This window comes from Myripristis murdjan, chromosome 7, assembly GCF_902150065.1.
Source record: "Myripristis murdjan chromosome 7, fMyrMur1.1, whole genome shotgun sequence".
Taxonomy (NCBI): Eukaryota; Metazoa; Chordata; class Actinopteri; order Holocentriformes; family Holocentridae; genus Myripristis; species Myripristis murdjan.
The window spans coordinates 25,710,765-25,736,097 of record NC_043986.1 but is presented as its reverse complement, the minus strand read 5'-3'; the positions used below and the strand labels follow the sequence as shown (position 1 = coordinate 25,736,097).

Sequence of the window (25,333 nt, the reverse complement as noted above, 5' to 3'; positions counted from 1 at the left end):
TCACTGTGATAATCTTTATTTTTAAAAGTTTGATTATTCTTGTAACTAGTGTAAATGCTTGATCTTTCTGCATCTGGTTACTGGATCAGAAATCCATCTCCCTTTTTCCTCCCATCTTTTTTTTATATAACAGAATCAATACAAGGTCTTTTGTTTTAAAAATGGTTTATTCATTCTCTCACCAGTCATATGAACAAGAGCTCACACATACAAACGTAAAAACATCAGTTGAACAACAGCTAGTAAAGTTCATGTTATGTTCCTGAATCTCGATACTACATTGTTTGATTTGCTCTTTTTGAAACGACACACAAAGAAAGGTGCTGCAGCAAAACACCGGTTCAGAAACCCGCGTGCTGCCAGACGCCAAAATTCAAGTGTTTCAACGAAATGGTTTTTGCTTCAGTTCTTCACGGTGTCACCCTTTCTCAGAAAAACATGATGATTCATCATGTTTTTGTGGAGAAGGGGGACACATTTCAATTGGCTGACAGAACGTAATATGCCCGTAGCTGCATGAGTTTGCTGTCACGAGAGATCAATCAAGTACTGCAAGAGGAGGGGGGAGGAGGGGTGTTGTCAACTTGTAAATCATATCTTCAAGGCCCATTAATTTTGGCACGACATCCTAGCCGGCAGCCTCACCTGCAGCCCATTTCTCTCCCCTTTCCTCTTAAGTGTGTGTCTGTCCTTTGTCCTGAGCAGCCCTCACAGGAGACACTATGCTTCAAAAACCAGGTGCACTGGAGACGCGTATACCTCTGGTACAAAGAGGGAGGAACAGGGCACAAGACAACTCCCACTGGTACCACTAGTATCTTAAAAAAACCAAACTTCTCTCTGGTGCCGGAGTCTGGCTGATACAGACACAAAAAAACGTAAAATCAAATGACTTGTTTTAGAAAACAAATTACATACTGATTAATTTGTCTGAAATGTATTAATTACATTTGGTCATGGCATAATTACCAAACAACAAAAAAAAAAAAACAAAAGAGAAAACGCGGTATCATACAGTGTAAATGTACACCCTTTCTAAATTAATACACATCACACTTAAAGTGACGATGAAAATGGAGTTTGCCTGTCCACGGCTTTGTTGCTTAACCTGCATGTGTGTTAGATGTCCATGATGCCTGAAATGAGCAATGACTCTGTTTCATAGTGTTTAGGCAGCTATTGCAAGAAGGAGTCCACATCATACAGGACTCAACATCATGTGAGAGAGGTGGACGCTAAGTGCTGATTTATTTTGCATGTGAAAAGGAAATTTTGAATCACTTCAAAAAGCAAGGCTCAAGAGATCTGTTTAAGAGAGACAAGAGATCTGTGGCAGAACAGTTGCCACTTGACATGATCAGCTTCTGAAGCTCATAATGTAATTTTTTATGTGATCTACTACAAAATTGGAGAGACAAAAAGCATAGGCAATGAGACATGATCATTTAAAAAACCTAAAGTATGGTGAAAAGTAATAGTGAAAAGTTAAAAGCTCCATTCAATTTCCCATAGAGGAACTGATATTTGTTGCCCTCTGCTGGCGGCTGGTGGGAAAACAAGGCAGGAATCGGCCTCCCTTTAAGTGCTTCAGTTGATGTTGGCTCTATCTAAATCTGTAGTCTAATTCGGACTAAAAACATTGCGCATGTCGTATGACACATTATGTACAGGTCTCAGACAAACAGGTAGACAGCTGAAAACAACACAAACACAAACACAATCACAAAAATGAAATGAAACTAGGCTATGGTTTAGACATACATTTTCTCTCAACCACCACGCTTGCTCTCACTCAAACACATCAAAAAACATTAAAAAGATTACTCGGAGTCAGATTGTCATTTTTACAGTGAGCTAAAATAGATTTCTTTTTAAAAATCACAAAAAACATTTTGCTTATACAACTGTAAAACTATTGTGTGTATTATTCATGATCGTTTAAAAAAAAAAAAAAAAAAACTGCCACAACTCTTCAAATCAGTGGGGTTAAAAATCAGAATTGTGTGTGACTATTCAAAGTGAGATTTTTCCTACTTTGGCACCACAGCAGGGCAGGGCAAAGCACACACACACATGCACACACACTCAATCCTGTAGGCTAGCTAATAAAAACACAGCCTGTTATTTCCCACAAAGCAGCATGTGGTGTAATTTAATACTGTGAGCACGGACGTCCCGCTGGCCGCTCAGCAGTCGGTCTGTGAGGCGCAGGAGCTTCATTGTGTGAGCGTTACTGCTAAAATGTGTCTCGTCCTTATCATAATATAGACTTACACACACAGTGTAGACACAGTTTATGTACAAACACACCACTGGAAACGCCCTTTCTCTCCACTGCAGACGAACTGGAGTTGAAACCTCGCAGTCGCGCAGTATCAGACCACTGAGCCTTGTCCCGCCAAAAACCTTCCTACATTATTTCTCATTGTTACCTCTTTTAAACGTTGTTGGTTATTGATTCATTATTTTGCCTCTTCGGCTACACGCTAACACAATTACTACAAGTGGAATAGACAGTACTTCTTGCAGTGTGGTAGTGAACTCCGGGACTGTGTTTCCCCCAAGATTTTGGATTTCACCGTTGTGTACCTTCACTCCACACCCGACACCAGAGCTACAATGTGAACATGGCACACAGAGATATATTCCTCCAATGAAAAAGTGTCTGTTTGTATTAATTTCTGTCCAGCCCTTGAGGAGAGAAGCGATGGAAGTGTGTGTGCAGTGTGTGTTTGAATGAAAGTGCAGTATTTCTAAGTACCGCAACAAAATGTGAACCTCAGCCTGTAGGAAAATATACGGATTTATGTGTGTGTGTGTGTGTGTGTGTGTGTGCATGTGTATGTTGGCAAGGTTCTGAACCATTATGGCAGCTCAAGGCCCTGAGAGTTAAGTCCTCGTTGATTTACTACATTTTCTTACAGTCAGTCTGTCCCTTGTGTGTTTGTGCTTCTGGAGGACTTTTTGTAGACCAAAGGCACATCCTATTTCATTACCAGAGGTTTCTATAGGGTGAAACACAGCCTGATGAGCGTTATAGTCAGCTAAATGTCACCGTGTCACTGTTAGCTAACATATAAGCCACAGAAGCAGGTCCCACTTTTTTTTTTTTCATATTTACTTTTTTTTTGATAAAGTAAATATGTTTGTTTGAACGGCTTCGGGGTGTGTGTGTGTGTACAAGTGTACCAAGGATAATATCTCTAAAGTTGATGTGTGGTTGGACTGTGCAACGGCGTGTGTGTGTGTTTCTCGGAAGTGTGTGATATTGCGTGTGTGTGTGGTTTCCTCGAGAGTCCGACTTCACCCTCTACACAGTGTCCTCGTCCATCTTTGCGACGTCGTCCAAAATGACGGCTGCCGGTACGCTGTTCCCCTCCGCGTCCTCGTCTGACTTTGAGGGCGAGGGCGGCGCCAGCATGGCCGTGCGCTCCTCCTTGGGCTCCTCCCTCTCTCTCTTCTCCTCTGCTTTCCTCTCTCGATCCAGCAGGCGGTAGTTGATGCCCATTCCCACGAAGAGGAACACGCTCGCCACCATGAGGATGATCCCAGAGGAGATGTAGGTGTAGTTGTAATGCTGGTAGTAGTTATAGAAACTACCTGAAGGCAGACGAGAGAGACAGGCTTGAGATTTAACATTTAACAGTCCGATTTTTTTTTTTATCTGGACTACCATTTCTTCCATTGACTGTCAAAAAAGTGAGATAAATGGAGAGAGCGAAAGTGAGGAAAAAGTCATAAATTGTCAGTTTCACTCATCACTTGTTTTCAGTCTGGGCTTTATTCTCCTGGTTTCTGTCACCACCGTAATTAATTGTAAAAAAAAAAATTCATCATGTACAGTTTTACACACTGCTCAGCTGCAGGGAGCACTGCTTTTAAATACACACCCACAGGGACAATGCAAATTTGCTCATTCATTCAAATTGAAAAAGCCTTTATCCAATGTTCCCATCCCATTTCATACAGTCTGAAACATGTTTATACTTAAGTGTTAAGTGATATTTTAACAAATCTGAGTCAGCTGGCAAGAAGTTAAAGTCAAAGCATTCTAAAGCTGCGCTCAAGTCCCATCGGATTTAAGGTGAATTCACCAATAATGTAATACCTCATGTTCAATAAAATATATAGGAATTTTTGTGGGCTCCAATATCATGGATGTCATGGATTGCATCAGAGTGTCAGCAGACACACTGATTGTTCAACTGCAGCTATTTATAGACATACAACTGCAGTGTTATTGTGTTGACAGGACATGTTGTCTTCATTTTGTGGCTTTGTACAGGCCAGGTGGGTGTAAAGCTCCACAGAGAAGTAAGTGATGAAATTTTGAACACAGTCAGTCATGGCGGTGATAAAGCCTAGGTTGAAGATACCCGATTGGTTATCAGACACACTCCTACCTGTTAGCGGAGGGCCCAGAAGCACTGGTGCACACTCCACAATTGTGACCAGGCCCACGGCTGAGGAGAACCTCTGCGCTCCCACCAGATCCATCAGCGTCTCGAAAAGCACCGCGCTAAGCCAGCCGAACGCAAACCCGAAGAAGATGGCGTAGATCACAAACCCGGTGTAGTCCTCTGACAGCGGCGCCAGCACGTGGCACACTCCGTTGTAGAGGACAGCGGCGGCGAAGAAGTACTGCACCCTGGGCCGGACCCACTTGGTGTTGGCCAGCAGGCCCATGGAGGGCCGGGCGAACATGTCGACGAAGGCCAGCACCGACAGCAGGAAGGCCGCCTTGTCCTTGCTGATGCCCTTGCTCTTGGCGTAGTTGGAGAGGAAGACGAGCGGCGCAAAGAGGCCAAAGAACATGACAACGTTGCCCATCAGGTACAGCAGGAAGCCGCGGTGTTTGAACAGCGTCAGGTCGATGAAGGAGTTTATCGTCTGCAGCACCGTCTTCTTGGGCTGCAGCTGTCCCACGCCGTCCGCCGCCTTGCCGTCAATCAGCTCTGGGTTGGGTTTGGCCGGCTGGGGTTTGGGTCCGATGGGGCGCATGAGAGAGCCAGCCACGCAGCAGTTTAGCAGGAGCCCCCCCAAGATCAGGAAGCTGCCTCTCCACCCAAACTGGTCAAACAGCCAGGAGTTGAGAGGAGCCAAGGTGGACAGGAAGACAGGGCTGCCTGCCATGGCGATGCCATTGGCGATGGGTCGGCGCTTGTAGAAGTATTTACCGATCATAGTGAGGGCTGGGTTCAGGTTGAAGGCCAGTCCCAAACCTGGAGGGAGACAGAGAAGAGGGGATGCATGAGGAGAAGTGGAGAAATAGATATAGGGGCATGCCATGAAGACAAACAAAAAACTTGTTTAAACTGCAACTGGCATTTAATAAATCTTTCAAAATAAATCTGAATTTGTAAAGCAATCAAACATGAGACTAGTTAAGTGCTGTATTATGTTCAACTATAAGTAATACACTGTTATGTGAGGTGCATTCAAGCTGGAGAAAAGTATTCCACTGACCTCCCACCACTCCTATGAAGAAGTAGAGCTGCACCACCGTGTTGCAGAAGGAGGCAGCGATCAGCCCCGACCCGGACAGACAACCTCCTACCAAGATGATTGGCCGACTCCCAAACTTATTGACGAGGATGCTGCTGATGGGACCTGGATGGGACAAACAGTATAACAAACATGATAAGTAGTGTGTTGAATCTTGTTTACCTGGGATTCAACAGGGGGGTGACGGTGGGTGACAGCAACACTGCTAGTAAAATGAGGCAACAGCATCCACCCATTCCAACTGTTTCCCAGCAGGTGGTGCTATGCTGCCAGGGATAAAACACCAAGACAATGAATGGTTGTGTAACAGTGCTGGTTGCATGGATGTTACATGGTGAGTAGGAGAGGAGGCCAAACTCTGTGATGTGTGACAATATAATACGGAGCAGACTGAAACTTCATTGGAAACAGATAAACATGCGACATAAACATGTGAGGGGAGAAGAGAAGAGAAGAGAAGAGAAGAGAAGAGAAGAGAAGAGAAGAGAAGAGAAGAGAGTGTCAAGGCACTCCACAAGCCTCCTATGAATGGGCCTTCACATGGGTCCAGCCTGACACTGGCTCTACTGAATATAACTAAACAGAGTATGGGCCTGGAAAACCTATAACTGCATTTGAACTTTAGCATGCAAGCACAGCGAGTGAATGAAAGAAACAGAAAGAGAGAGAGAGAGAGTGGGGAAGAGTGAAAAACATGTTCTTCTCCTCTGGCCAAATAGTTGAAGATTACGAGTGGAGAGCATGTGAAATGTGTACGTTTGTGCATCCAACTGTTTCATGGTGGATTTACCCACAAGAGAGCGTGAGTAATCCAAGAAAGGAAGGGAAGGAAATACAGAATATCAATGATCTATGGAGATTTATGAGCTGTGTGTAATCATCCCCATACCAGTCGACCCTGCTCTCATTGCTATTCTTCACTGTGCTGCCTGCCAACCAGGATCCATTTCCTCACAGCCTGCCTGGGCTCTGAACTCCTTCACATAGACCTTGGTGGTCTGCCCTTGAAATCTGGCAACCAACCACACTGGCAAAGGGCACACACACATACACACACACATGCACTCCCTCACTAACTAAAATACCACGCAGACACCGAGCTTATGTGTTCTGCTCGTAGCTGGGGGTCCTACTGTGTGGCACAAAGCCTGTCTTGGTGGGCTGCCATGAGTGGGGTGGTGGGCTGACGTGTTGCAGCCAAACGAGAGTCCAAAAGTGGCACACGCTGGGCAGAGAGGAACCAGGTGGCTCCGCTGTCACATGTACCGTGGCTCAAACACACCATGGATACACAACACCGAACCTCCAGGCTACGGTATTCCTTTCGGCTGTGCCAAGAAATAACAAGAGTGAACTACACAAGGCCAGGAATGAGTCTGCATCCACTCGACAAACACTCACACGCACACACAAATCAGCTGTGACAGTCTTTGTTGTAGCCTGGCAAAAAAACAAAGGGGGCAGTGACAACTGTTCTCAGAGATATTATATAAACAATTTGTTCTCCCCCTCTGTCCCACCATCCTTCTCTCTCTTTCTCTCTCTCTCTGTGAACGAAAGAAAAGCAGGGGTGGGGTGGGGGGGGAGAAGGCGGGGGGGGGGGGGGGGGGGTTAGGGTTAGTCCTCAGCTGTGCTAAATACTGCCACCAGCACCAAGCAACAAAACAGCTGAGTAGCAAGAGGTTTGAATGGATTTGGAGAGCAACTCCAGCTGTGACAAGCCTCTCTGACGTTTGACTTATTTTAGCACAGTGACGCATTGCACTTTTGCTGCTTTTAGTGCTGAACTCACTAAATTTGATTTTACGTGTGAATCCAAAAACCCCAGGCTTTTCTTTCCCTGTTGCACTGTACCATCCATCACACACTTACATTTCCAATTCAAACAAGCACTGACCTATTAGTCATTTGAAGTTGAGAGCGACAGTCAGTTCCAACCAGAAAAAATAAAAGAGGGATGATAGGCCTCTCGTTCCAACAGATGACTAGACTGGCGCGAGCAGTGATGCAGATTACATAAGTCCCTTCAACTGGGACGACCCATGCATAAAAAAGTATGCACAGTCATTAATTTAAGTCACTTTGAGTTGAAATGACCACTCAACAGCTTATATTAACTATTCTCTGTATTTTATCTACTGCTTCTCGACCACATCGATCATCAAATCTCTGCCTCTTATCCTGCCTCTTTAGTATGTGTGTATATGAATGTGTATGTATGCATGTGTGTATGCGCATGTTTGAATATGTATGTATTCATGTATGTACATCCTTTCTATGTATTGTTTTATATGGTTTGGTTCTGATCTAATTGCATGTGTTAAACACTTTGTAATTGTGTGTTTTACAAGTGCTATAAAAGTAAAGCTTTACTTAATTACTTACAACAGTAGTGTACCTGTTGCCTAGAAACCTGCTGTGCTTAGGTGCTACACTTGATTTTTCTGTTTTCAACAGTGTGAGCAGCTAACTCTGTCAGTCAGGATTTCATGGCAGAGAGTTTTTCCCAGTAAGCAGAAATGTAAGTTGAGTAACTGTCATTCTCCTGGTAACTTCATGCCTGATCATGTCGACATGATACTGCAACATGCAGCTGTGCCGTATTACTGCATCGCCGCATTAACACAGGCTTGTGTACACACACACGGACACACACACAAACATGCTAATCTGTCTCTCTGTTGGCCATAGCCAGAAATTCTTCACACCATCCAAGTTTAGCCATGCCTAAAAGTTGGAATGCACATCTGCGGCTTATGATAACGAAAAATCTGAAAATCACTTGGCCTGTGAAGTGGAAAAATCTGGGTCTTTCTCCGGTGACCATGCCTTTGGTGACTATTATAAATGAGACTTCCTTGATCAGCACTGCCACTTAGAGTGACCTGCACTGCACAGAGGGACAAACAAGAGTTGGCTCAATGCCTAACTTCCTTACATGACAACATACACAACCATGACCTTGGACACCTAACTCTCCACTGTCTGCACAGGTATCTACTATACGGAAGGAAAGAGCAAAGCTCAAAGGGCAGATGGGATATCTACCAATCACATATTGAGTTCACCCTCTGTCTGGTTGCTGCACCCAAGGGTGGATTTACAGTGACATTATGATATCTAGAAAACTGTCAGCCCCATCTTGTTTCTTGTCTGTTTCAAGAGGGTCTGAGTTGGTTCACATCTGTGCAAAACTACTGACTAATCAATAACACTTCATTTGGATGAAACAAACCAACTGAAAAAACCCTGCAAAGGTTTTCAAAAACAGCTGCTGTGCCTTACAGCTCCTTGTAACCCGCTGATTTCCAAAAGGAATGCTCCCATGTATTCATGGTGGCTGAGGGACAAATGTAGCAAGTTTTTGTGTCCGGGAGGTAGACAGACAGTCTGAAATTACGAATGTCACGGTATCCCTTTAAGAGTCGCTGGCCAACATAGCTGTTTTCAAACCATTTTGTTGAGGCAAAGCCCACATCATCACATTCCCTGTGATACATATTTAGTTTAGCATAATTTAGAGTGATTATTGGAAAAAAAAGAATGAATCTTTGATGGTCCATTTTAATTCTCCTACTAATCAGAGGTAAACACTAAGTCACTGAAAAACTGAAAAACCCATCGCTCCCATGATTTTCACAGTTCCCCTTTCCTTTTGAACAATCCTCTGTCCATCCAGCACATTTCAGATGCTCAGCTGAGTCAGCCAGTTCCCTGAATTAATCACTTCCCTTTTTAAGTCTGTTGACAGATATCTTTAATGTCTCTTTCTTTGTCACTAAAATCAATGTGTCCAGAATATCCTTTTCCGTTTTTAGCAGATTTACACTGTTAGTCAGCTCGCCCGGACATCATCAGAGCTTGATGAATACGCACGTTTGCTGGATTTATTTGTATTTCTGTGTGTGTACGTGCGGCACCTCATGTCGATCCAGTGAGTATATGTTCATTTAATCCAAGTGTTGGCAGCCCACGTCTACAAAACCTCACCCAGAATATGAGCCTGCATGCTGACATCATCAACAGGCAGCCCACAGAGGAGTCTTGTACCAACCAGACAGCCTGACTTAGAGCACAAGGAAGTTTCACTGAGGTCATGGCTACTATGCAGTTTATACCCATTCAACACCAGGAGCATTCAAGACCCAGGGGAAAAAGGAAGAAAGAAAGAAAAAAGAAAGAGAATGAAAGAAAGAAAGAAAGAAAGAAAGAAAGAAAGAAAAAAGAAAGAACAAAAGAAAAATAAAAAACAAAACATTGACCCCCTGTCTGTCTCCTGTTACATCAGCGCCTCCTCCTCCTCTTCTACTCCTACCACAGCTGTTCTCTTTCCAAACTGTCTCAAACCGTTTAATAAGACTGCCAAAAGTAAAATCTGAACACTACTCTGAAAAGGTTGAATGACTAAGGGAGAGACTAAGTCTCATGAGGAAAAAATATTGTCTTTAGACACAGCAACGTGGAGTTTTGAACTGGTGGAATGAGGAAGACAGAAAAGAAAAACAGAAAAAGGCGGCATAATACCTGTAGAGTTGGCTAGGTTCTTCAAACACTTTACTGAATTCTCACCAGACAGAAATTCCACTTTGTACCACAGATATGCAAAAAAGGAGGAGATGACAGTCAAAGCAAAACCAGGGGGAGAAGGAGACCACAAACAGATGTGGTTGAGAGTCATCCTAAATCAAATTATGGACAAGGTTTGCTCACTCTAACATATTTATGGAGAAAAGAGTGAGTGGAGAGAATTGTTTCTCTGTGTGTGTGAGAAAGAGGGGGGAACAAGAGTGAGGCTGTTCAGCTCAGTCCGTGTAGGAGAGCTTGCGTAAGTAGACAGAATCATCATCAGCTTTTTTTCTCACTAACAGCCCACCTTTCTCGCTCCCTTCCTTGCGTGCTCGTGCATTGTGCGTCGCTCTCCAAATCATGAAAGGGAATGAGGAGCTTGCTGCGTTTTAGACGGGAGCAACCTTGCCTGAAACTGGGTCAACATCTCTCGTTCTTACATCCCGCCTTATAAGCATGCAAGAGGGGGCCTGCTGTAGTGCCAGTGTAAACATAATCGTTTGAGTATGTGGAGGAATCCTGGCAGCTTTTTTTACTCATTAACAGTTAGTCCTAGCTTCTTGCTGCATCACAGACCTCCTCTAAGTTCCCCCTGTGTACAAATCCTTGGTCAGGCCCTCCGCCTGACTGTCCTGCAGTTTAGATTCAACAATTAAGGCCATTGTGTTTTCTCACAAACTGTGGAACATCCTGCTTGAGCTAAATCACTTCCACAGACATGTTTTTATGGGATGTTTTGTTTCTATTTTGATGCAAAGGGTCCTTACTCAATTGTTTTTATTCTGGTGAAGTTTTTTTTCCTGTCATTCGTGAGATTGAACTCCACTTCCATCTGGTCTTCATTGGATTTTTGGGCCTGTGCAACCCTTATTTTACGCAACCAGCGAGTACAATCACTGCAGAAACAGTCTGAACTATTATGGTTTTGACTTTGCCCGCATTTTAATGTTATTTTGGTTGTCGTTATTTTTCTACATACTTTAGTTTGCTGACAATGCCTATTTTATGTTGTCCTTTATATGTTTTAATAACGAGGCTTTTATGCCTTTTGGTATAGAACTTCATAAACTTTGGTTTTAGTCATTCATTCATTCATTCAGTTTCCATACCCACATCTTCCTTCAGGGTTACAGGACAGCAGCAGCCTAGCCCTCCTGGCATGCACTTGGGAAACAGGCAGACACGATGCACAGATTGCCAGTCTGTCAGAGCAACTCTGCTTTAAAATTATAATATTATTATTTCAGTGTACTTTCTCTTACTGCATGTCTTCCATTAGAGGGATGTGGGATTACAGCAGGGGTGTCAGACTGGTGCCATAGAGGGTCAAGACTCTGCAGATTTTAATTCCAACCAGAAACTCCACCAGGCGATTTCACTGATTAGTTCCTCCTCTCTGACACAAGGTGAGATGAAATCACCTGGTGGAGTTTTCATTGGAATGAAAACCTGCAATCTTGGCCCTCCATGGCTCATGGTTTGACACGTGGATTACAGCTTATATGTTTCACATCTTGGTTACAATTACTCCTGAGGATTCATTGCATCTTGCTTTCACTATTTCTCAATTTCTCTTCTCCTTTTCCTTTGGCAGTAGGTCTTAGTAAAGTTGAAAAAAGTGCAAATTCACAGCAGCTGCAACCACATATGTGCATGCACTTGTGCATGCATTCACAAACACACACACACACACACACGCACGCGCGCACGCACACAGTCTCCTAGGGCAAAACTGCGGCTGCCCAAGACCTATAGAAAGGACCTACAGAGCTGCTGGTTGCAGCTAAAACTGCACTGACTGATAGGGAGGTAGGAGTGATAGTAGTTTAAGCATGCAGAGAGAGAATGGAGGGAAAAGAGGCTCAACTTTGTTTTTGTTTAGCTTCAGTGGAGGGTGAAAGATAAAGCCATAGAGCCTCATACAAAAAAAAAAAAAAACTGACTCATGGCCAAAGCCTGGTTAAATCCTTCACACGAGTAGACAAAAATGGCCTCAAGATATTGTCGGCCACACAACCATAAACATAAACACAACCTCTCCAGCAATCCCTTTGTGGTCCACTGACAAACACAGGACCCACCCTAAGCACCTATTCTATCTTCCCAATCTCTCTTTAAGGCTCTGTTCACACTGTTATTATCATGTGTCTTAAAATCGTCTCCAGGGAGTGCATGTGATCAGATTTCATTTGCTTGTTTACTTGACCCTTCAGACCCTCGGCTTCAGACCATTCACAACTCCTTCTTTCTTTTTTTTTTATTTCATGGACTGGCTGTCATTAGCAGTTGTTGTATTCAAAAATAACAATTTGTAATAACAGCCTGTCAAAACAAGCAATACATGTCGGTGATGGTGTAGTGATATTATGTTTAATGTGGGGGCTCTGTAGTCATAGAAGGTTTTCACTTTAATTTATATTAATTGTATTGCTGCCTGTTGGCACTTAAAGAGAGGAAAAAGGGAGCTATTTGATGAAAATAAAAAAAATAAAAAATCACTAAAACCGGCATTTCTTGTGTTAACTACAATTTGTCTACAAAAAATTGCATTGAAATTAGGAAAATAAACTGGTCAGCCTGGTCACATTTTTGCAAATGCAACAGTAATGTTATCAGTTATCATATTTGTATCTGTCACAGCAAACATAAATTACTGGTTATTCTTGGCCCTGAAATTCCGTATCTATACATCTACGACTGGTTTATCAGCACTGACAAACAGGTAAAATATTTCATTTCACTTCTTGGATCTGAAAGTAGTCAAGATGTTGACATGTGCAATCAAATTATTGTTCTCCATGAATCATCAAGACTCACCTCCTGCATACATGACAGCAAGCATGATGGAGGAGATCCAGGACACCTGGCTGGGGGTGGCGTCAAAGATGATCTCGATCTCCTTAAAGAAGACGGTGATGGACTTGGGGAAGGCGTAGGAGAAGCCGATGGAGATGAAGGCCCCCACCACCACTGCCCAGCCCCAGCCACCCTCAGGAGGGGTGTAACCCGCTGGCCCACCCAATGCTGGAGGCATGTCTGCTCAGGCGGAGAGGGAGGAGAAGGAAGAGGATGGTGTTGAACTGCTGGGGGCTATCCTCAGAGGATAAGAGACAGCTGAGTTGAGCTGGAATCAGGATTCAAACTGGGACCTGTAGAGGAGAAGAGCAGAGTGTGTGTGAGAAACAATGGTGCAAGACCCCCCCAAAAAAACATGTGAGAAAGACAGGAAAAGGTTAGAAAAGAAGGAGCGAGGATGTTAGATAACAATGTTATGTTCGTGATTAATGTTTTTCATTTAAGTGCTAAGTGTTGGCAGAAAGAGAGGCAAGAGCATCTGTGCTCTAAATGCATCTGCACTGCCAACATACCAGCAGCAAACACAATAACTTTGCCAACAGGAGGCCTTTATGCTAAGGAGATTAGACCTTCAATCTGGATATGCAAAGTTAAACTTTGAGAAGCCTGATGCATTGCACTAAAGGTGTTCCTTCCCACAGGTTAGAACAGGCCAGGCTTACCACACCCCCTGGCATGTGATAATGAGGTCATTGTTAATCTAAAAATTGTCAAATCACATCTGATGTGTCTTATTAGCAAAAAAAAAAAAAAGTGCTGCCTGAATTTTTTATGTGCTGCACTGAGGCCACTGGGAAAGCAGCCTAACTAGGTTATACACACTTTGCATTGACCTTCTCACAACACCAGCTTGATAAATCTGTCAGTTTTTTTTTCTTTCAGAAATATATAAAAACATATAATTTCCCTTTGAATAGGTCATGTGGCCAGGTACACATTTAATGATGAGTAACATCAGGAGTCCAGGACGAACACACAGGTGCCTCCTCGTCACTCTGAGGTAATTATTTTAATCTTGAGACATATCTGAGATGCAATATGTAAATTTAGTAGAAATTAGATTCATACTTACTTACTGCCAGCTTTTCACCTGACTGAGCCTGAGGAGTTAAGACTGACAGCACATTATTCTCTATTCCTCCATCCAGCCAGAGACCTTTTTTATCTTTGTTCTAAATTTTAATTTAATAAAAAATCAAGATATCTGAATAATTGTAGAATTTGATTTCAAATTTTACTGACCTTCAAATTTGGGACTGGGCCTCATCTTTTCCAAGAAATGAAATTTATTTATACACTGTTATGTACAATATACCTTTCCCATGATTTAATTGGACGTGGGTAAGGGGGGGTTGAGGATATTTCTAATTTCAGTATGAGCCATCCGCCAAAAAAAAAACTGAAACTCCCTGGACTGTTGCCTCCTTCAATGAATTCCTCCGTGTAAATGTCCTCCTTTACCAGCAGACAGGACTACTCCATGTAGGCCAGATATAACTGAGCTATTTATGGTCTGTCCTGACATAAACTCTGCTACTGTTTGGGCAATTTTTCCTTAGATGGTCTCTAGATTACAAAGTCACAAAGCACACAGGCAATTTACTGACCCACAAGTACTACACTGTTAAACATGCAGAGTGACACCATGCATGACAATAAAGCTGCATAATGCTGTGCTGGGGACAGTGTAGCTACAGATAATGTAGTAGGACCAAGTGTCTGTAATCAGAAGCTCTTCTGTGTGGCACTGAGCTCTGGAAAACAGAAATCAAGCCTTAACTGGGCCAAATGGGGTCAACCCAAAAAGTTCACTCCACTTGATGCCATACCTATTTGATATGACGTGTAGTGCACCTCGCAAATACGTCTATAGACAACAAGGTGTTGGCTACAGACAACAAGAAATGCTGTCCTGAGACAAATTAGGTGACAAATAATGAGTAAGAGCCCAGCTTGCCCTGTCAAACCATGAAGTAGCTAATGAACAGCCAGGCCTCTAGGTCCCCTACATGGCATTTAGCCTAGATCACGCTGTAAACAACCATGTCCCGCCAATCATTAGACTGTCGGCCTGTTATAGTAACTGGTTAACTCAGTTCTGTGGTGGCAGGGTGTCTTGGAGACTTTGTCAGCAAACTGAAATTTACATGTACTTGCAATGAAATGGCTCTCAATTCTTATCTATATTTACTACTTTGTCTTTTTTCATAATCATGAAAGAGCACATGTATAATTTAACCATAGACTGATCTGTTAGGCCCATGGGCCTGGGCCTGACTTTGTCCCCCTCTCACATAAAACTACAGCCATCCCAAGTGATGGAAATCCTGTCAAACAGATTTTCTGTGCTGAAGTGTCAGATGTGTGAGGATACAAGTTTTTTGGACAGCGGCCGGGAACCTTGGAAATCTTACTGTCTTGCAAGAACCTGATTTCGTAAATCACTGCTCTTCTATTTAGCTTCATTTAAGGACTGTGACAGTCTTGAAGTGAAGCCAACCTGTTCCTCTGTGCTCTGCAGAGCCACAACATGTGAGGCCACTCTAATTTAATGTAGCACGTTTTGGCATACAAGCTGAGCAGGTGGAGTACATATTACTACGCACACCAAAACAAGTTTGTGCAATCTACACGTGTCCCAGTTCCTGGAAGCAGAGCTGTCCCAGCCACAATGACACTGTGGTTTTATATGCATGTAAAAAAATCTGCCCTTATGATATAATGTATAGTTAAACATCGACTATTCTGCACACACAACACACACACCGATGAACTCTACCACAGATAAACAGAAAAATATTTGAATTTCACAATAAAAACTACAGACGATAAGGAATGAAAGATTCAATTTGCTTTGCCACTTCCTGTAGATCTGGTCCTACAGAAGTAATGCAACTTGGTAATTCCAGTTAACAAGTAATTACTTGGTAACTGGTTCGATTTTAAGGCAAGACATGATAGCATTTTGTGTAAACTTGGAGAGGAACAAAACCTAATCTCTGGGTCTGTACAATTCGAGTGCCAGAAATAAATAGCAAAACTAAAAAATAGTCCAGTAAATTATTCCAATATTGAAACATCAGCCACCACCTCTTGACATTTTTAGGTTTTTCTTTTATTTCATAGAGCTTATATTTTACATTCTTTGTCAGCATATGTTCTAGTGAGAGCTAACAAGTGCTGTTTCTGTGATTACTCCATAAAACCCAATTATTAAAGCACTGCAGCCTTTTATCACTCTTTTGAAAGTTATGAATTCATCCAGGCATCAAAGGTACAGCACATTAGCATAATAGTTTTCCAAGCCATTTCCAGAGGCCCACATTTTGTAGGCTCTTGTGTGGGAATCATTAACACATTAACACATTACTGTTTTTGTAATACTAGGCCTACAATTTAGCCAGCCTCCCTTTAAGTTCATTTTGTCTTCTATTGTGATATACAAGGGTTTTCTTCTATTCAGACAAATGAAGAGAATGAGCTGTTCATACTTGCTTGACAGTTTCGACTGTGGCTCCAGTCTTCCTCAGAAGCGTCATCTGATGTATTGCTGACACTTCTGAGGAAGACTGGAGCCACAGTCGAAACTGTCAAGCAGGTATGAACAGCTCATTCTCTTCATTTGTCTGAATAGAAGACAAAATTAACTTAATCAGTTGGTGAATTCATTTTATTGCAGAGATGGCTGCCACCTACTGACAGACATTTCTCCCATTTATTTTGTGTACCTGTTAAAATGGGTCACAGGCCTGTGACTTCAGTAAACAAATGCTGACGTCCGTATCACTTGGGATCAGCAGTCAAATGAATGACGTCAGAAACCAAACAGTCAGCACACCCAGAAGTGAACATGTTCAACAGCGACCATGCAGTATCATTTCCTCTGTGTCCCCTGGCTTTGTCAGTTGCTATAACATAACATATAACAGCTTTAGCAACCACAAGTCTGCATGACATACTGTGGAGGTGTGTGTGTGTGTGTGTGTGTGTGTGTGTGTGTGTGTGTGTGTGTGTGTGTGTCGTACTTACAGCTATGTGCACCCTAAATGATGATAAAATGGCTTTTATTGTGGCATGGGAAATTTTCAGATAAGGATACACCAATTATGAATTCCTGGGCCAATACAGATGTTTAAAACGACGATTTGGATGATATCCAATAGTCAGTGGACTATCAGTATCAGCTAGTATTGGCCTTTTTGATTACCAATAACTGGGAGTAGTTAGTTGTATAGTGGACTAGAAAGGCTTTTGAAACAGTACTTTTTCAAAATAATAATTTCTGATGATCATCTAAACAACTTCAGTCAATTCAGGTATAAAAAATATTGAATCAATATATATATCAGAATTTCACAATCTGTGCTTTGGCCAATATCAATATTCCATCAATAAGTCGCTGCATCCCTGCTTTTATTGTGAAATGGGCAATTTTCAAACTCTACCATCTCCCACCATGGGAGAACTATCAGTGTGCGTGTTTATCTGTGTGCATCTGTTCTTCCAGTCACTAGACATTGCTTTCAATTGAGCATAACACAGAGGTCCTTGGTCATCGGACACATTCAGCACAAAGTTAAGGTTGTCAATATCTGCTCACTCTCCCTCCATCCACCGGGCAAGCAACTGATCACCTGAGAAATTTTGGTGAGAGCTAGTTAAAGTCTAAATGTTACCCTGGCTCAAACACTGGGCCCCATATAATTTTCAAGAGGACATAGGCTATTACTAGGACTGATGGGTCATACAGGGGCCAAAGACTAAGGCTGTCAACATCAGGCTGCCCCTCTCATGTTGCTCGCAGAGTTATTTGCCTCTTCAAGTGACCTCACTAACACACAATCATGCATACCCTCACATGCTTGTGCAAACACATCCATCCGTCTCTCTGCATTGAAACACTTGCACTGTTTCAACAGTGCCACAACAAATTAACAACTTGAGCCGTAAATAAAACTTAAAAACCAACTACTCGTATATATTACTGGTAGGAGCTCTACTCAGCATCATGGCCCCACTTGTTGTAAACACAGTGATAACTGATAAACAAGCTTCAAGAGTGGTAACCTATACATCAGTGCTGGCCAAGCCAGCAGCAAGCTCAGCGTTGGGTCCTGACCTCAGCTGCAGCCGGGCCCTCCTGTACTCAGGAATGTGATGACTACAGGAGTAACACTGCAGCCAGTTCTCCCTCAGGACTGACAGAAAACACAAACCAGAAAAATGTCCTGGAGTCCGTTTCTCAAAGCAGGTTTAGTGAAAACTCTAAGTCTGTTAACCCTGAAATGAGGGAAACTGAGTTTTCCGTTTCACAAAGGAAGGTAACTCAAAGCAGAGAAAGAGGGGTAACTGTAGCCTGTTTCACAGAGGGAGGTAACTTAAGCTCTCGGTCAGTTACCGCAATAACAGACTCCATGAAACTAACCTGGTCGGGACCAGGTTTTTCTCATGAAACCTCGAGTTTCTCTCTGTGTCCGCCCTCTTTCAGCCACACACGGTATTTAACGTCCTCATTCATTCAATCAGCAGGCGAGTTTTGGCGTGGCATATTAGTTCTGCCGTCTGTTATTAAAAAAAAAAAAAAAAAAAAAAAAAAAAAAAAAACAGTCAGTAGGCCTTTATTAGAAGTCCATTAGTAGTTAGGTGGCGATTTTTTTCACGAACATGGCATGTCCTTTCGACAACGATCCCGTGGATGAAGGTGCAGTGTTACTGCGCAGAGAATTAAATATTCGTCGGGAGATGGTTACAAGAACATTGTTTTTATATTTCATCTTAAGCTGCTGCCAAGTGCGGTTCTCCCCCGCGGGATTGCACCTAAATGAAATAAATTAATAGGCTACCATTCAAGCAGTTTCCCCCTGTAATATTATTGTGATTGCAACGGACTACATTTAAACTTACGCATTGACAGGAGCAGCAATATTCTCTCACGCCGTCTCCGTCTCCTTTGCCGCTGCAGCGATGTTGCACTTTAAAAAAAAAAACACAATTAAAAATAAATAAATAAATAAAAACATGTTCAAACTCGCTGCAAGAATGCATTAAGATTTCCAGTTCAACTGACGCTTCCCCGTTGCCATGTTTTTTTTTTTTTTCCGTTGCCATGGTTAATCGTCAAATCGGGGCTCCATTCACGCTATCTTTTTACAGCTGTGATGCACGCGCTTAACTCCAGGTGAAACTAGTCCGAGTTGATCAAACTAACGCAGATCAGCTGTTCTGGAACCGAAAACTACTATCTCAGCGTAGATCAACTCAGGCTACGTTTACACGTACACGGGTATTTTTTTAAAAACGGAGACATTACCCTTCATTTGTGCCCTTCGTTTACACGCAAACGCGAATTCGCCTCTGAAAACGATTCTTTCTAAAAACTCCGGCCAAAGTGGAGATTTAGGAAAACTCCTGTTTCGCGTTTGCATGTAAACTGAGAAAAACGGAGAAATACTAGACGGGCTCTGGAAATAGAGTTTCAGGCAGCCGATGTCACATTATGCGCCAAAAGTGCGCGCAATGTTTACATTTGGCTATGGCGATCATAGACATGATATACGTATATTATGTCTATGATGGTGGTGATCATGGATGCATTCACAGTAGCAGTCGCATCTCTGTTGGTGCAGACACTTTCCATATGTTTGCATTTGCAATACAGCTGCTTTTTTTATATATATAGAGGAGCAGAGATGAATGAGGGCTCAGAGGTCAGTCTCCTCCCTCCAACACAAAGAGCCAATCCGCGGCACCGTCAGCATCGCCGGTTTTGGGTCCGACCTGGGCAGACTGCTGTCTGGTTGGGCTTCTGATTGGCTTGCATGGCTTTCTCCTTCTTTCTACACCACCGCCCATAGGCTTGGGGTAGTTATGATGGCGCCCGACGGCGTATTTATGCGGGTTGATGTAAACGTAAATTTTTTTGAAAACGATACCATGTGCACGATGTTATTTTGGAAAACGGAGGGAGGGAAATATTCGTTTCTCAAAATACACGACTACGTGTAAACGTAGCCTCAGAGTTCGGGGTAAGACTCGGAGTTTGTTGAACCTGCTTCTTGAAACGGACCCCTGATTACATTAATTTGGAATAAAAGAAGTGATCATTGTTTGTTTTGATGATACCATATGTAACACTAAATGTTGCACATTTTTGACAGTGATTTTTCTACATGGTGTGCCTGAGTTTCTTCCTTGATACACATATTTATGACACTGACATAACCTACTTAGAAGCTGGGAGATGTATGTATACATGAAGTACAAGAAATTGTGTACAAGAGAACTGACAGATGCACCCAAAGCAAAATATTAATAAAGTTAATTTGCAAAGCTTCATCAGTGTTTGTTATGTTTTATTTTGTTTTGTTTTTACAGAGGTATTTTAGTTGTATATCCTAGCATACAAAGATAGAAAACATATTACACAGGAGGTTGGAGGCCACATCTATATCACTCTGTTCATCACAGTTTACAGGCCACGTGTCTACAACTTTACAGCAGGTCTAATGATGAAAGTGCAAAGGCAACAAGCGCACACATAAAGAAGCTAATTTGACTGTTTTATATGATGCTGCTTGTGTGCATGCGTATATAGACACATACGGTTGATGTGGGCAGTGTACCTGACTGTGTGCCAGGTGCACTGCGCTGCAATCAGGAAGTCAAAACTGGCACTCTGCCATAAATCAAGCAGTCTGGATTTGATCCAAATACAGGGACCAAAGTAGGAGTGAAAAGATCAATGCTAGGTCAAGTCTTTGATCTGATTCTAAGAGAGTAATTTATTTAACTGACTGTTTTCAAGAAAGTGATAGTTAAGAATTTGTGAGATCGTTAATATTTCTCAAAGGCATGCTTGGAAGCTGAGCTGAGCTGCACAAGGATCAAAAGGTGTCCAAAAACACACTTATTCACATGAAACTGTGACCTACAGCCACTGCCCTCTGTACTAAAAAATAAAAACATCTCAAAACCTTGAATTTAAGCTGAAAAAAAAAGAAAAAAGAAAAGTTAAAGATCATCTTGTTCAAATAGCCTATATATTCAGTCATTTTTAGAGATGCAAGGGGGTGAGAGGGAAAATAAATGGAAAAGGAAATGTTAGAGGACAGTTTAAATTGAGGCTCTTACTTACCACTACAATCAGATAATCCACTAGCAGAATTAATTTGCTCTACTCCAAATTAACTAACCTCATATAAACAAATCACTTTGGATCACCGTTGCCTAACAGGAACTCATCTGAAACTTTTAAAGATTTCCTTTCACATTCAAGTAACGCAGGATGTTCTGTGACTAGGTTTTAGTCTGTTTGTGTTGATGAGCTTTCTGTGACAGACTTCTTGGCCTCAGCCTGTGAACCTGCAAACAGGCGGACCATTCAAACACCAATGAGTGACGCTGGCATGGACAGGCCAGACCCTCTCAAGTTCACTCCTGGGTAAAGGGGGGGGGCAGTTACAGTGCATCCAATTTAGTAGCAATGACTCCCTAAAATAAACTTGTGCTACCTAGGAAATTACAGTAAAAAAAGGGAGCACTTGTGCAGCTTGGCATTCAACTTAGAGGTGGGAAATTTTATTTTCCAATGTAGTGCGCCTGTGCCCCATTTTTTTCGAAGCTACTCCATTTTATTTCTGTACTCAATTCTTTTTTTTTAGAAGCTCATGCACTCCTTGACACAACTGCTGTGGAACGCTGCATTGGAGGTTTTCCCAAAGCAACTTCACAGCAGCTCTGAGGCCTTTCGGCCCAGAGGTACATCACACCAGCAGAGCCCACATCACTGGGACTGGCTGCTGGAGTGGAAAAGAGTTTGAGGAGGAACGTGATCTGCTGAGTACTGGCCCACTCATAATGGGAAGCAGGCCTGGCCAGTGGGAGTGGATTCATGTTGCCGACTCTGCGCTCTGTGCTGGAGCTTAGAGGCATCCTTGTATTGCTTGTGTGTGTGTTTGTGTGTGTATGTGTGCATGCCAGTAAAGCAGGGCAACTCCTCAAGGAGTTATCAATGAGGCCATTCAGCTCTGCAGCAACAAGCTTTCCCTTCACCACAGCACTCAGGAGCTACCTGCAGTCCCTATCAAATAACAAATAAAAGCCTTAGTCATAGTCAGCAGCCTAAAAAATTACCAAAACAAATGTGCCAAAGACTTTGTCTAAAACAGACAGTGTTTCAGAGGTAACAAACTGACCCAGCCGAGTTTAAATTCTAGCAAAACTGTTGTCTTGGTGCTTTACTGCTGACAGTTTGGCCGGAGAGACTTTGCAAAATTCTCTCAGTTAGTAAACATGAAATCCCAGATATTGAACCTAGTTATAGAAAACTTGGAAGTAAGGGAAACAGACTATTTAGCAAGACTCCCCTCCTTCTTTACATTGGGAGGGTGGGGGGTGGCACCAAATAGGCCTAGCTAGCTAGAGGCAGACAAACATGGCACTGTATTTTAGATTCTCACTGTTGGCCATGTTTCCTGATTTAAAGTTTCCATACAGGCCAGAATATAAGTTAATAACATCAACATGACTCAATTAAATCACACTGTAAGGCTCCAATGCACAACAGGAAATGAACGAGACAGAGCAAAGAAAGAATAGATATATGTCTGTCTGCTGTGCACTCGCTCAACTTCTGCTCAAATGAAATTCTTCAAAAACCATCAGTTTCCTAGTCAGTGTGATTATAAAGAATTACAGAGCCGAAAGCCTGTCTAATACCTGCCAGCTTAGTACTAATGACCACTTAACTTCCTCAGGCTCGAGCTAATGCTAACATTTCCCTTCTCTTTGCCCCAATATCTCACCCACACACTCAAAAGTGAGCCAGCACAGACACAAGGACGTACTCTCATATATCTTCCTCACCCGCTGAAACATGCACCTGCGCTTGGCATGTACATACATAAATAGCAAAACAACAATATAACCATTCAAAGACCCTTAACTACACAGCCGAAATGTGTAACCTTGCCCTGTGACATTTGAGAAACCTGAGTAGCAAACATCTTTTGAAAAAAAAAATGCTCCTTAGAGTGTTGTGGGAGGGTACTGTACCCATAAAAGTAAACTTGTAAACACGTACAACAGAAATGTGACTGCAGGCAAGGGTCACCTTTATTCTGGCACCCCTACCAACATCAGAGCTGTCCTGTGGTCTGGAAACCACATAACTGCATTCCTGCATAGTTTGATTAATTGCCCACAGCCAACTGTGACCATGGTGAGGTACAAACCATTGGCCAAAGGCTCTTTTCTACTATCACAACCCATTTAGCAACTAACACAGTGAAATGTGGCTGGTAAACATGCAATTCCAAAAGTCAGCATGTTTGAATGAATGTGACTCTGGGATTTTTGGCTTCAGGTTTGAAGCTCTCCCTACATCTGGTTCTACTTGTGGCTTTGCCTCTTAATCATTATCACGCTTCCTTCCACACACACACACACACACACACACACACACACACACACACACACACACACACACATATAGAGCACATACACACACACACACTGACATATACCACTGACATGTCTCTGCTCATTCTTTCTCTCAACCTCAGGCGCAACGAAGATCAGTTATATCAGTTATGCTCTCAGCTCCACCTCTCTTACATTTTCTCAAATATCTTCAACCCATTTAAAGTGTCCTCTCAGCCACTGATCCACTTTCAAAGTTGAGCTAGTATCCAGCTGACTGTCTTACATTTGGTCTCTGATCATGAATTCAAAAGAATGACACGAAAGAGACACCAAAACCGAAAATTGTGCACTGTAGTGTGAGCCAGTTTCCACCAGTCCTCCTGCTGTATTCAAACTCTGAGTGCTTGCCAACAAGCAGTCAAAAATGAGTAGGTTAAGCAACTCTGGCAAGCACTTGTGCTTAGCAGTATTTAAAAATACTTTTCATGACATATATGCACTTAATTTTTTATCAGCGCCAAAGTAATACCAATAAACCTGACACATAACAGTGAAGATTACATAATGCAGTGCTAAAGTTACCACCTGCTGAGTGAGGCAGGCCTAAGAGCCAGGACATGCCCTTGCAGTTACTGGGATTTCAACACAATGAAAACCGCAGGACAAAAGAGCACAAACTTTGATGAGTAACATCTAGGAGAAAAAAATCAAATGTGTGGTTGATGTTTGAGTTATAGCAGGCATTGAGAAATATGGGATTACTAAAAAGTCTCAAGGCAATACATGTGCAACTTAGTTTTGAAACCCAAATAAACTTTGATTATGGGAGGTGGAGAGCTGAACAACTAGATAAGTCAACCATCTTGTTACTACAGAGGAATAATGTGATATTTGAATTTTCTATTTTCACTTGCACCCCACAGAGAGATCAGAGGTCAGCAACAGCAACAGGAATGCACCCCTGGGGCTGCTACACCCCCTTGCTCAAAGGCACTACAACAGAACAGTCCATTTAAAAAAGAGGGGCCACCCTAAACAGGCTGTAAAAGTGATGAAAAGCCAATGAGAGAGCACTCCCCGCTGCTGCTCTTATCAACAGACAACAAACAGCAGCAGTGGTTTCCTTGGGACAAAGGAGCTGGGACCGGACAGTGCGTGTGGCTGTCCTGTGATCCGTCCATTCACCGCTGCCCGGCGGTGACGCCATCACGCATGTGAAACTCATTCAGAGTTGTACGGACAACATGAGCTCACATAATGTAATACTGAATAAGCTGGAGGACCACTCTGCTCCCACACCACCACACCTTCGTTTTGGGGGGGTTAGTGCCGCTACATTTGACGGACCCAAAACAAAACAGATCCTCAAACAGGACAGCACCGGCCGGCTGGTCAGATGCGGAGGGGGCAGCATCATTTATTTAAAGCGCAATATCACACGCAGATAACACAGCGCCGGCATCACACACACCGTAATGAATGAAACTATGCCCAAAACTGTGCTCAAATGCGATTCATTGTAATAACACGTGTCTTGTCGTGAGAAACGCCACGGAAACGAAGCTGAGTGAGGCTACGCCACTGTTAATGGGTTGGCTAGTGAGGCGGATAGCACAGCTAGTCGCGGCATGGAGCTAGCTAATTTACCAGTAAACAGTTAGCTGGTCAGAGGCAGGGCACAAGTTAAGATGTGTGAGGGGGAAACAGTCGTGTCGTTTTGCTCTCTCTCCGCTACAGTAGCCTCTTTGTCTCGACACAGCACGCCGTACGGTTTCCCCCCCTCACAGCCTCCATCATTACTCACCGCTGTCTCAAAGTGGCTTGTGTCCGGGACGAGGCTCGGCTGCCGTGTGTGAGTGCTGTCTGCTTGTCCTTGCGCTTGACAATGGCACCGCGCCTCCAATTCAGTCCAGGGTACCAGACTGGACAACTTCTGGGATGACACTGCGGCGAGCGCGCATGCGTACGAGCGCCTTCCCACTCC

General features: G+C 42.9%; 1 protein-coding gene across 1 annotated transcript; it reads right to left on the bottom strand.

Moving 5' to 3' along the window:
• Positions 1 to 148: 148 nt before the first annotated feature.
• LOC115362227 (monocarboxylate transporter 1-like) lies at positions 149 to 25,279 on the bottom strand. Its single transcript, XM_030056078.1, has 5 exons — positions 25,154 to 25,279; positions 12,889 to 13,220; positions 5,467 to 5,610; positions 4,404 to 5,222; positions 149 to 3,600 (listed from the first exon to the last, which is right to left on the bottom strand). The coding sequence occupies exons 2-5, from the start codon at positions 13,103 to 13,105 to the stop codon at positions 3,311 to 3,313; spliced, it is 1,470 nt and encodes a 489-aa protein (XP_029911938.1). The 5' UTR covers positions 13,106 to 13,220; positions 25,154 to 25,279; the 3' UTR covers positions 149 to 3,310.
• Positions 25,280 to 25,333: the final 54 nt, after the last annotated feature.